The following is a 13,100-nucleotide window of genomic DNA, read 5'->3' as shown; positions in this document are numbered from 1 at the left end:
TAAATAATATGATATACATATTTGTAGTGTTATTACTTTTATTGTGTGTATTAATGTAGATTTGTTAATGATCTCTGGAGAGAGAATACTCACACTACAGTAATTTGTGTGTGTTTTCGATATTATTCTTAGTAAAGTATATTTAAAATTAAAGTAATTACTTATCTTTTGTTTGTTATAAGAAAAATCCCCCCTGAAATTTTTGGTGGGGGAATTTTTAAGGCCAAGATTGTTGGTGGGGAGAAAACCCCCCTTCCCCCCTCCCAGTTTTGCACCCTGGTTTGAACTCTCAAATAATAATTCTTATGTGATGAATAGTATCATGTTGTAAGCCAGTGGGGATTTGAGATGCTTTGCATGTTGTTGCTTTTCGAAATCATTTTCATTGTTACCATTCTTGAAATAGGCAGCATTTTACAATAAGTTCTTAATTAGTTTGGGTTTTTGTTTCAAGTCCATTTTATGCACAGATAGGCTAATCGGAACTGGGCCTACAGTATAAAATGGGATCCAAACCTTTATATGTCTCCACCGGGTATGGAACCCAAGGCCCCTTGATTGCAAGGTTTGATGTTATCACTACGTCATCGTGAAGGCCCTCCGTAATGGGTTACATCTGCATGGATTAACATGCATTCATTTTAAACATATTCGGACACTAAATAGAGTTGAAGACTAAAATTGGTAAATGCTGTAAGTGCCACAATAATTTAAACACCGTTTTCCATGTTAAACTGTGAAATGTGGCATGCTTTATAATGTGGTAAACGTGAAATGTGGCTGGTAGCCCTCTAAGTAGTTCAAAGGTCGTGTAAAGATGTCACTAGTGTGCACGTTCTTAAGGGCTGATGTGCGGAACGATACGATTTCCCAACATTTTCACTTTTGGCACTTACAACGTTTGCCACTTTTAGTCCTCAGTCCATTATCACCACAGACTGAAAATTATTTATTTGTGAAAATACAAGTAATACCTATTGCTCTTCTGTTGTTACTATTCATTCGAAAATAAGAATTATTTCATTTCACTCTCACGGTCAATCGTTGCTATTGATTGACGAAACAACAATGCTTCAAGCTCAGAAGCCGACACCGAAGGTTAGATTTTTGTTATTTCATTCCATTGTTCGACCAGTCTCTGTTAATTGCGATAATAAAGATTAAAGATGGGATAGGTGGGGGTGGGATGAAGACCAGGTTCTAAACCCAGCTATTCGACTTTGAAGTGCATTACGCTAACCAATTTGCCACAGAGTTGGTTTTCAGTTCATCAAATCACTCTATCCGTCATTCAAATTCCAGAGGTAGCAAAGCAATGTAAAATAATGGAAACAGAAAACAAGAACATATCCACTTATCATCACCCAGCAAATCCACACACAAACCTCTTCTGGCATTCGTTTTGCAGAATGGCCTTGAGGATTAAAGATCATCCATTTCCTGGTTTAGCTCGAGACAATTCAGGTACCTTATCAAAGCTGTCCTGAAGCATGCATGGTTTCTAACCCACTTCGCCATGAGATCTACTATTACCCTTGCTATTGTTTGTACTTGTCCACCAAGGCAGCAACACATTATTAAAATAATAAACAACAACAAAAACACACCAGTATACTATGAAAGACTGTAAAACTATCATGCAACTATTTTTCACTTACTGTTACTAGCACATACCACTAACATCCCCCACTTCCTTTGTTTCAGCACAGACCAAAATCCAATGTGAGAGGCTACCACCATGAAGAGGCCAGTTGAAGCAAGAACCGAAGAGAATGTTAAATGAACAATATATGGGAGAAATATCTCCAGTAATGTTTTACTTGCAAGGCACCATATCCCAGCACCAGCAAATACTAAACCTATGAACTGAAGAGAAATGAGATGATTAATATTAAGAAATGTATCACATCATAACAAATCTACACATAGCTGATTGGAATTATAAATAATGTGGTAGGTCAACAAGCCATGAATGATATTTATTTACTACACAAACTTTGATTGAAACTCTTCTGCAGGGCAGTTACAAAAAATGTGCTATATTAATTAGTGAATAACATATAACTTACTTACAATAATTTTAGATGCACCTTACATGATCTTGAAATAAACAGCATTAAAATATCAATAAAGATTTCTGGCACTTGAAAACTTCCTCATTGCAATCCAATGCATTAATTAGTGTTCTCAAAGCACTTGAACCTTTCATTAGTGTTTTCTTTAGTGCTGCATGCCTCAAGGAAATGTAAATAAAATATGTCATTTTTTTATACCCTGATGAAAATTTTAAAAAATACGCTGATACCATAAAAGTACCTCTACTGATAACTATTATTCTATGAATCCAATATAAATTTTGAAATTTTCCTTGAAGAACATAAATACTTCATTAACCTCCTTAATTACTGTAGCTTCAATGGGTTTTACCTTTTAAAGTGAAACTTTGTATTGAGATTTCAAGGCATATGATTTATGTTTATCTTCATTAAAATGGTAAAAAAGAAACTTGCAAAATTACAGGCCAGTCAGATCAGTAAAATCTTCGTAATTTTACTGATAAACCAATATGTCCATATTCCCAAGTAACCAAGAGAGGTTGGCCCAATGTTGAGCCAACCATACTAAAAATGGTTGGCCAAATGTAAGACTATACCATTGGACAATGGCAATTTATGCTCTGGTTTCAACCAAAGACGTATTTAGGGTGGGGGGGTCCATGGGGGTCCGGACCCCTCCCCCCTAAAGACTTATCAAGTACTAAAATTGAATAATGAAAAATATATTCGTTTAGCCTTTGTTGTATAATTTCCTCTGAACGTATTGGAAGACAAGGATTATATTGGGATCATATGACTTTGAAGATTAGGAAGGATGTATTTAGGGTGTCTGGACACCTCACCCCCACCTGAAAGATTTATTAAGTACGAAAATTAAATAATGAAAATGTACTCGTTTATCATTTGTTGTATAATTTCCTCTGAACTTATTGGCAGACAAGGATTATATTAGGATCATACAGCTACTTTGAAGGGCAGGGAGGACATATTTGTGGGGAAGGGTCCAGGGGTCCAGACCCCTGAAAGACTTACCAAGTACTAAAATTAAGTAATGAAAATATTAGCATTTGTTACATAATCGATGGTTGATTACAAGGCGACAACTCTACCACTGCGCCATCGGGGAGGCCCCCTGAGGAGACCAGTGCAAATTATTTGTGTATGATTAAAAAAATACACAGCACTTTCTCATTCATATGGTATTATTGTTTTCATGGTACCTTCAAGTGGTAGCACAAAACACTTTCTAGAGTTTACTTAGTTTTCCATTGTTCATGGAATTTGGTCTGCACATAACATTTTTTATACATATATAGATAGATAGAGTAGATAGATCATGAACCACCTTCACAAGAATACATGAATACATATAAAAATGTTCTTGTTCTGCTACAGCTAAACAGACAAACCATAAGCAATTCCCAACACACCTTTCATCCATGGCAGCTGACAAAGGAATGGTGAGTGACTAACTTCTACTTTCAGTAACAAAATATTATATTTTCAGTATGTGCTTTGACTGAAATGTTCGGAAAGAAACACTATCATACATAATTTATTTTACACACTAGCATTTATAGCATACTCTTGAGAGTTGTCTTAACAGGAGAAAGTAATTTTGACTCACTTTTCCATGGTTGGGCAAGCATTGGCAACAACTGTTGGCCCAACATAAGACCAACTCCAATTTGCTAACTAACGTAAAACCAACCTTTCCCATGTAAAAACTGTGGCCCAACAGTTCTGATTACTTGAGCTGGCCAACACCAATAGACTACCTATTAATTCAGTGTGCTGACCAAGGCAGAATTTATTTTATTTTAAAACATAAACTAAACGTTACGTTTCAACCTTCTAGCAAGGTCGTCATCAGATGCTGTACCAAATACAAATGAAGAAAAAAAAAATCTGATGAAGACTTTGCTAGAAGGTTGAAACGTAACGTTTAGTTTATGTTTTAAAATAAAATAAATTCTGCCTTGGTCAGCATATTGAGCTTCTAGTTATCATGGAAACAAGGCTTAATGGTGTTTCCTATTAATATACATATATTCTATTAGACACTTGCTACACTAAGCACAGAAAGAGTAATGGTTGGCACACCCTATTAGTAATCAAAAGGTCCTAAATTTGAATTCTCATATAGCACACTACCGAAAAAAACAAAACAAAAAAAAACATGATTTCAGACATACCAGTCCAAAGCTGTTAACAAGCACAAAAATATACTTGAGAAGTGGATGGTGTTCTGTCACAAATGCCCGATGAGCTCTTATTGCTCTATCTAAGCTCCTCCTGCTGACTTGAGAGCGTGGCTGTTGGGTCTTCCTCTCATCACTGCTTAGTGAAGACAGGGCCACTGAAACAAAGTTAAAGCATAATTTAAATTGCTTGTAAGAAACAATGAAGTTTGAACATTTTCCTCAACCTTGTGCGATCAAGAGAAACAAAGAATATGAATTATAAGAGTAGAGAGCAAAGGTGATGAAAACACAGTTTTAAGTACACTATTACCTAGATATAATGTTTTTCTCTTTTCAAAGTAAACACTGTGGATGAGGAGAATTAATTGGAAGATAATGGCAGCTAATGATATATTGACATATCAACTTATCAGTACAAATACTGATAATTTATATGATCTGATATTTACAAATGTAGTATAATGCTATGTCCTATCAATAGAATATTTATATAAAATTTTAATATCAGAGCTGAGCCAATACCAATAGAATTTAATGACTGTATCAGTAGACTTTTCTGGAATTCAGGAACCTCACAGAGTCTGCAAAAATGCCATGCGACACTTTCATGGAGTCTATATACCCTGGAAATTATGCAAAATGCATAATTTTCATTACTCTGGCAACAGTATAATTCTTGTGGGAATTATGATTTTGTGGTTAAATGATTATCTTACATGAAATTATGAATTTATTAAAGGAAATCTCTAGTAAATTGTTATGGTATAATTCTAATTATATTTTGTAAGTTACAAATAATTTGAACTGCTTGTCATTTGTTTCATAAGCAATATATTTATTGTTGCGTGATGCAATCTGTGAAGTAAGATTACAGGGATCACTGATTTGTTTTTAAGGATGTGCAGACCTCTGTGGTAGAGTGGTTATCACCAGTGGTGGCCGGCGGCTACTCTGATGGGTGATGCCAACGTGATCAAGAAATCGAAAAAAAATAAAACCTCCGCAATGCCCCTCCCCCCCATGCCATCTATCTTTGTGGTTGCACCACTGGCCAAGATGTTTAACTTTTAATTTATCCTCGTTAGGTAACGTGGAAAACAGTGTGTGTAATAAGTAATAACGCACTAATCTGATTAATCTGCACTCACTTATCTATCTTTTATACACTACAGGACACTTTCCTAAAAGCACAATTACAAAAAGAGGAAGAGAAAAACAAACCCTCTCACCTTCTGCTCCCTCAATGCACACGTATTCCAACTGGACATCAAAAATATCCTAGACATTTGTTGTAAAAGAAATGTCAAAGAAAACTGGCATCACCATATAATTTTTTAGTTTATAAAAAATATAAAAGTCTGGATGGCCCTTTGGATGCATCTATCTTATATCTAATTGTCATTTAACTTTGGATAAATACTATGTTCGTTTTTCTCAAAAGTAGGCAGAAAAGTGGATAGTACCTTTCTCACGAATTACTTCTTAACGGGTCTTACAAATCAGTCATATTTAGTGATTTATCTCTAAAGGTAGCAGGGCAGCTATGTCCCTCGTCGTGCCAAGCAAAAACGGGCTCGGCTGATGTCTTATGGCTACCCCCCATCCCCTCCAACCACCTTGTTCCCTGCTGAGACTTCTTCAACATGTGTCAACTTGGTTAGGTCAGCTCTTGGATGGCTCAGACCCTTGCCTCGCGAGGGTACGAAACAGCTGGCGATGCAGCATGGAGGTTGGGGCGATCGTCAGCTTGACCGATTGCAAGATTAGAATCTTCTTGTATGTAAATTATAAATATATTAATTTAACAATACTTTGGCAAAGTATGAGTTTCTTCTGAGGGCGGCTCTGCCCTTTGACCCGCAGCTGGTTATCACAGTATGCTATGACTCCAAGGGTCCCAGGTTCAAATCCTGGTCTGGGCATGTGTGTTCTTTGTAAACATCCCTTCATCAATTTCATCATATCACCACTTATCCACATCATCGTGATTAGCCCAGAGTAGAAGAAAAGCAATGTTAAATAACAAAACTAAAAAAACTCAGAGTTTTTAAGGATGCATCAGAGAGAAGCTCAGCTCAGGTTATGGTCTTTCTTAAACACCCAGTGGACAGTGGGTAGTTATAATGGTTGTTCCTTAATCTCAGACTAGACTCAGTTCTTGACAATGGAGGTGTGGCAGTACACTGACATGTCATAACCATGCTCATTGCAGGTATTCAGTTTTCAAATTGCACTGAATTTCTATTTTAGGAATGCTTTATTACCTTTTGGAAATACTAGATGTTCCAGAAGCAACGTGGTAGCAAAGAGAGAAATGTTTGCTGGTAGCTGAGAAATTCTTGATGAGCTTGTGGTCCAAGTGAATGACTTGGATGACTTATTGGTTAGTGTTATAGTTTAATAACTATGCATCCTTCCTCAATATATTTCACACTTGAGAAATACTAATTGTACAGTTTATAACAACACAAAGTCAAACTTTTCAGTCCATGAATTAAATATTAACTGTTATTGTATTACCTGGGGTCAAAGGTCCAAGAGCTCGCTTAGAAGGAACTAGAAATTCATTTTCATCAACATCTAATAGCACAGGTCTTATCAGAACTTCACTCCTGGCTGGAATATACAAGTGAAGAGTGGAAAAATGATTATTATGGTATAAAATCATATTTAGCATGTAATGTCAATTGGACCTTATGCAGTCTGTTGTAACACTACATACTTCTTCCCTCATCTTCAGGTGAACAATTATTTTTTCCTAGTGGTAGCCATCAAATTTACAACAGACCTGTGATTTTACTATTTGGTCAGTTTCTGATGATGCTGATTGTCACATGATCCACACACTGTAAGTTCCAAGATTAGACAGATAAGAAGTCAGTTGTGGGTGAGTGTAAACACATTCAACCAGCAGGTTATGATAGGTACAGTTTAATGTGAAAGTCAGTGTGGACAGCTGAAGCACAGGTACACCAAACAGCTTGATAATGGCCTATATGCTGTATGAGTTAAAATTGGAATAAAGACAACAGCAAGGGGAAAGGGAATGTGCCAGACTTTCATGAATGATTTGGTGAAAAAGAGGGCAGTACAATGGTGGTTTCAAAGATCAAATGATGGCGATGAATTCCTTGAAGATGCACCACGTTATGGAAGACTGACAGCCATAGACAACAATGCTCTACAGGTGGTTATTGAGGTGAACAATAGTTAAAATTGTGGCGACTTGAGAGAAGAATTGCATGTTAGTACAGAAACCATTCAACCACATCTCCATCGGCTTGGAAAACAGTATAAGGTGGGTTGATAAATCCCACATGCCTTGGCTGAAGCTCAGAAGGTGACCCGAGCAAATGCATATGCTTGCATTTTTTTGCTGTCACGTCTGGAGAAGAATATAATTGGTTAGCATCACACGAGCCTGTTCCAAAACAAGTGAACTGCATCAAAAGAAGATTATGCTCTGTGTTTGGTGGACTGCTCAGAGTATCCGTCATTGGGAACTTCTGTCGGCTGGTCAGACAATCACTGCAACTGTGTAATCTCAGCAGCTGGAAAGTGTTCATGAGAAACTGAAAAATCCATCACCAAGTACTCGTGAATCACAAAGGTGTCCTCTACTTAGCAGATAATGTGAGTGTATGCATGGCTAAGGTCACAAATGATACCATTCTCAATCTTGGTGCGGAAACCTGACGAATCTACCTTATTCCCCAGACATTGTCCCATCCGATTACCATATGTTCCATTCACTTGACAACCACCTTAGTGGTCAACAGTTCCGAAACCTAGTTGAAGTGTAAATAATACTAGACGCCTTGTTTGGTTTACATTCCACAGAGTTCACTCACATTGAAATCCACAGTCTTCCAGAACATGTTGGATGACCTGCCAGGTCCATTTAACATTACTTTTGGTGTTGGGTGAAAATCCAACAGAACTTTCTTGGTTACCTTCATACAAATCTGGTGCACTAAGCAAATGCTCCTGCAATTCTATATTACTTTTACATCATTTAAGTTACTATTTATATTTTCTGAGAAGGAAGATCATATTTGCAGCAAATTGCTAGAATTACTACTATAAGCAATATAAGCTTTAGACAATGGATAATGTCCAATTAGCAATACACGATAATAAAGAACCACTTTCACTGACATTAAGAGAATGATTAACATCACATTTGATTAGTATTAACTAACGTCAAAAATATACACAGTTTTGCTATTTTTCTCTATCTCCGATGGTGTAGTGGCAACAATGTCACCTTGTAATCAATGAGTCCCAAGTTTGATCCCCAGTGGAAGCACATGGTATATTGATTCTGATACCACTTTGAACCAAGGTCCAGATTTTTCATTTTTTTTAAATAGAGTAATACATTGTCCAAGCAAAGAGATCTCAGTGCTGACAAGAAAGGGTGGTTCCTCAAAACTGCCCTGAAGAACTCTGGTGCAGTTTAACCTGTGCTCCACAAATCTTCCAGCTAAATAGAGAAGCCCTATGACAGCCATAATCTCATCTGGATTTGTGTCAAAAGCATTCCTTCCTTTGATTTAGTTTTCTCTGATAGTCTTCATGTTTGTATTAGCATATTGAGTTATTTGAAGAAGTTTTCTCGGGCAATCAGCCATGTGATCTCCGGATAGGCTTCCGAGCCTTTGAGAGCTAATCATCACTCTCATCTTCAGGTATTGAAGTGCAGAGATAAGTCAGGGTGAAGTTATATGTATTTGGTGTGGGAGGGGTCTGGTGTAGGTGATGGGCCAATCAGGTGACGTTTCTCCGACGTCCGCACTCCCAGTCAACTATCGCTAACCAGGCTGGGTCCAGTTCAAGTCCCGTGTCCCTGTTGAGGATTTCCTTTTCCTGGTGTATGGCTATTGCTTCTTTGATGAGACAGTCCCAGTAATTTGATTTATTGATGATCTAGGTGGTTGTGAAGTCAATTCTATGGCCCTCCTGAATGGAATGTTCTGCTAAATCTGGTTTTTCAGGATGAAAATTCTTGATGTACCTGACATGTTCTTTGCAACGCTGTTCGATTGTCCTCCCCGTTTGTCCAATGTAGGCTTTACCACAGGAACAGCTGATACAATAAGCCCCAGGTGTCTTCTGTCCTAGGTCGTCTTTAGGGTTTCGAAATAAATCATCAAATTACTTGAACAGTCTCATCAAAGAAGCATAGCAATACATGGGGAAAAGGAAAACTTCAACAGGGACACGGGACTCGAACTGGACCCAGCCTGGTTAGCGATAGTCGACTGGGAGTGCAGACACACCACCTACACTGGACCCCTCCCACACCAAATTCATATAACTGAACCCTGACTTATCTCTGCACTTCAATCCCTGAAGATGAGAGTGACGTTAACTCTTGAAGGCTCGGAAGCCTATCCGGAGATCACCTGGCTGATTGCCTGAGAAAACTTATTCAATATTCGCCGCCAGGAAAGCTTCAAGAATTATTATTGAGTTATCTCTTTGATAACTTGATCAATGACAGAACCTAAAAAACTTGATGGATAATTTTTACACCTTGTGCAACAGCTTGGACTCCTGGTGGATAAATAACTATATTTTGCCTTTTCCGTCGATGCTGTAATGATGAATAAACATTCCACAACATAAATAGGAATTGTAGCTTTCCTGGTGACGTGATTCAATCAGGTGTTCTCGGGTTACCAACCAGGTTAGATTGGAGTTAGCTTCCAACGTTTCGAGCGCATACATTGCTCTCATCATCCTCCAGCCATAAGCAAGATTCTTCAATGCACCAACCTCTTCTTGGTGAACGAAAGGATACACTACACCCGGCAGCAGTTGGATTGCATCAATTGTGCCCTACTCTCATTACACCTCAAAATCTCTTCGCAGATTTCACCTTCTGACTGGGAATGGGTTGACATCATGACATCAAGCCAAGCATATAGACTCCAACTTACTTCAAGACCCAGTAGACCAAAACTGGATACGAACAAGGTCATCATCAACCTCACTGACAAGCAACTGGACGATGCCCAAACTTCCATATTGAAGAAGGGACTGAATTTTGCTCTGGCACCAAAAGCCTTACCCACCGAGGACATCATTTCCAGCATAGAGCGAGCTCTTATTGGCCTGACTTTAGATGCCAAAGAAGAAGTGCACCATGAAGTCAGCTGGACCCACAGGAGAGGTCCTACCAAAATCCAATATTACTAGAGCCGAACCCTACATTGTTCTCCATTTCTATATTCCCTGATGATGAGAGCAATGTATGTGCTCGAAACGTTGGAAGCTAACTCCAATCTAACCTGGTTGGTAACCCAAGAACACCTGTTCATTCCACAACATAGTTTTGTCTTTTGCAAGACCTAAATCTTTATATTCCTCCTCATCACCATTGACTTATTCCTCACAGATCACTGTTTTTGAACTTTGCCGACATCTGTCTTGAGAGTCTTCAAACTAAGAAGATAGCTGGAGCTGGAGTATCAACTTCACCATCTGTGACGACTAGCCATTCACTGATTATTTCCTCTATATTGGACATTTTTCACAGTATTCACAAGCTGATATAATAAAAAATCATATTGTTTTTGTAATGATCATTCTGGCATAGACGAAAACCTGAAGAAGGGAACAGTAGGATCCTGAAACGTTGTTTTTTCACAAAACAGATACTCAAAAAATGTAAATATTTCATAGTGTATATATTTTTATATTAGACTTTTAATATTCATAACATGAGTAAGTCGCACACACCTCAAATATGAGAATATTGTTTTTCTATTGTCTATTAACACGACAAAAACAACTTGCTTATATCTTTTTGGATTGAAGTAATTATTGTCTAATATTTTCTAGCATGAGTCTTGGATTTAAAAATGTCCAAATGTTAAATAAAACATAGCATGATGATTTAGAAGATAGATTTACTGTGATTAGCATATTCCCATCACCATCAGCAGGATCAGTGGTAGATACAGAGGTTCTTTTTGCTGCCTCCTTTGCTGTCTTGTTACTGTAAAAAAGTAAAGTAAAGTGCTCCCCTGTGATTTGCACCACACCACGAAGGCATATAGGGGTTGTGGAGTTAGGGCACCACACTTTCTTGATCTCGGTCGACCTGGGGGTGATGTGATCAGCACCACACCCCTGGCTGCCTTTACCCTCCAGTTTGCTCCAGGTACCCACTTTACACGACGCTGGGTGGGCACCGGAGCTGCTTGAACAGGTTGAAAAAAATCTAGGTTCTCCCCTGCTGGGGATCAAAGCCTGGTCCCTCGCATGGTAGTCAGATGCCCTAATGACTAAGCTACCATGGCTATGTTACTGTTGGAGGTCAAGTAAAGGGGATATGGTTACTCTTACATTAACTGATGATTCATTGTAGATTTTAGATGTCTGGAAGGGAGTGATGCATTTTCCTCTTATTATGCCCCAGATAAGGACAATTTCAGGTGAAAATATGAGTATTTCATTCTTGCAAAGCTAAATCCAGGGAATTTGTACATAAAGAAAGTGGAAAAACTTTGACTGTGAAGGCGTGCATAATTAATCATAAACGTCATTTCCTTTATTACTGTGTGATCGTCAACTTCAAGGTTTATTCATAATTCATAATTAGTTGTTTGTGGGATGAGTGACAGTGCCTGAAGAAATTGAATGGGGAGTCAGGGATTAAAAGGCATTTATTTATGTAGTATTTCTTGTTTGCTGGAGGCAACAGGGGAGATGAACTGGTCAATCAGGAGAGTATTTGCTCCTTCTGTCATCTCCCACCGATGGCGTCATTTTGAGGGAGTGGACTGCAGGCATTGACTGGTATTGTACAACCTAGAATATGAACATTGTTGAGGGAACTAAATAAACTGAATTTGATACATCAAACTACTTATAACAGCCAATTTACTAAAAAAAATTGGAAAATTGTGGTTCATTCAGAGATCAAACCTGGGTCCTTAGCATTCCATGTCAATGCTGAGTTTTTGTTTTAAGCTCACTTTATGCACAGATATGCTAATTGGGACTGGACCTACAATTTAGAATGGAATCCGAATCACTATGTGCCTCCACAGGGTATCGAACCTGGAACCCCTTGATTACAAAGTGATGACGTTACCTCTGCACTAGCGGGGAGTCCCGTTATGTCAATGTTCTACCAGTGAACAATTCTGGACTCATAATTAGATATGGAATGAGCATAAACAACTTACACAAACATCCTTACACAGAAGTCAGAGGCTACTTTGGTGATTCATTGGGGGAACAATATCACACAATTGAAAGTCTCTGATTCAATCTTTCCTTGAGCCACAATGTTCAAGTAACTTTTCAATAAGTCGAAATACATGTGCCATGAGTTTTCTCATATAGATAAAATAACTATTGGAATTACCTGAATTTTTCATTCTTGCTTGTACAAAAGCATCCTCACATTTTTAATGCTAGATTACCAGTGATTTTGAAACAAACAAACTATACAACATCTGTTGTCTCACAGATAATAGGTACTTTTTTTTGTCAAATTTAGAATAGTGTATTGCAACACTAGTGGGCCATCAGTGTTGCTAAGAAACACTGCTGATTTAGAAACAACAATATATTGAATGAATATATGACCACTTGATTTACACATATATGAAATTTTCTTCAAGTTTATGAAGAATTTTCAGTTTGTAGAAAGGCACACAAAACAGGTCATATTTGTTAATAGGAGAACCAGCATTCTGGTTAGTTGTCATCATTTTGAACAACTGTTGTGAGGTACTTAGTTGTATACTGTTTGTCAGCGCTATGACACTAGTTCCCAAATTTCAAGATTGTAATTGATATGCATAAATCAATGCCAAAT

The 13,100-nt window shown here is 37.8% G+C and overlaps 1 protein-coding gene across 2 annotated transcripts in view; it reads right to left on the bottom strand.

Moving 5' to 3' along the window:
- The window catches only part of LOC145996913 (leukocyte surface antigen CD53-like), a 38,999-nt gene extending 26,215 nt beyond the window's left edge, over positions 1-12,784 (bottom strand). For both annotated transcript variants that reach the window (XM_083133480.1, XM_083133481.1), the window contains exons 1-4: positions 12,645-12,784; positions 6,782-6,877; positions 4,253-4,416; positions 1,675-1,866 (exon numbers count right to left, since the gene is read on the bottom strand). In XM_083133480.1, coding sequence (XP_082989606.1) covers positions 1,675-1,866; positions 4,253-4,416; positions 6,782-6,877; positions 12,645-12,657 — 465 coding nt within the window. In that variant the 5' untranslated portion in view covers positions 12,658-12,784. The remainder of the gene's footprint in view (positions 1-1,674; positions 1,867-4,252; positions 4,417-6,781; positions 6,878-12,644) is intronic.
- Between the last annotated feature and the right edge of the window lie 316 nt (positions 12,785-13,100).

Source organism: Lepisma saccharinum, chromosome 13 (genome assembly GCF_977018435.1).
Source record: "Lepisma saccharinum chromosome 13, izLepSacc3.1, whole genome shotgun sequence".
Lineage (NCBI taxonomy): Eukaryota > Metazoa > Arthropoda > Insecta > Zygentoma > Lepismatidae > Lepisma > Lepisma saccharinum.
This window is presented reverse-complemented; position numbering and strand designations above follow the sequence as displayed.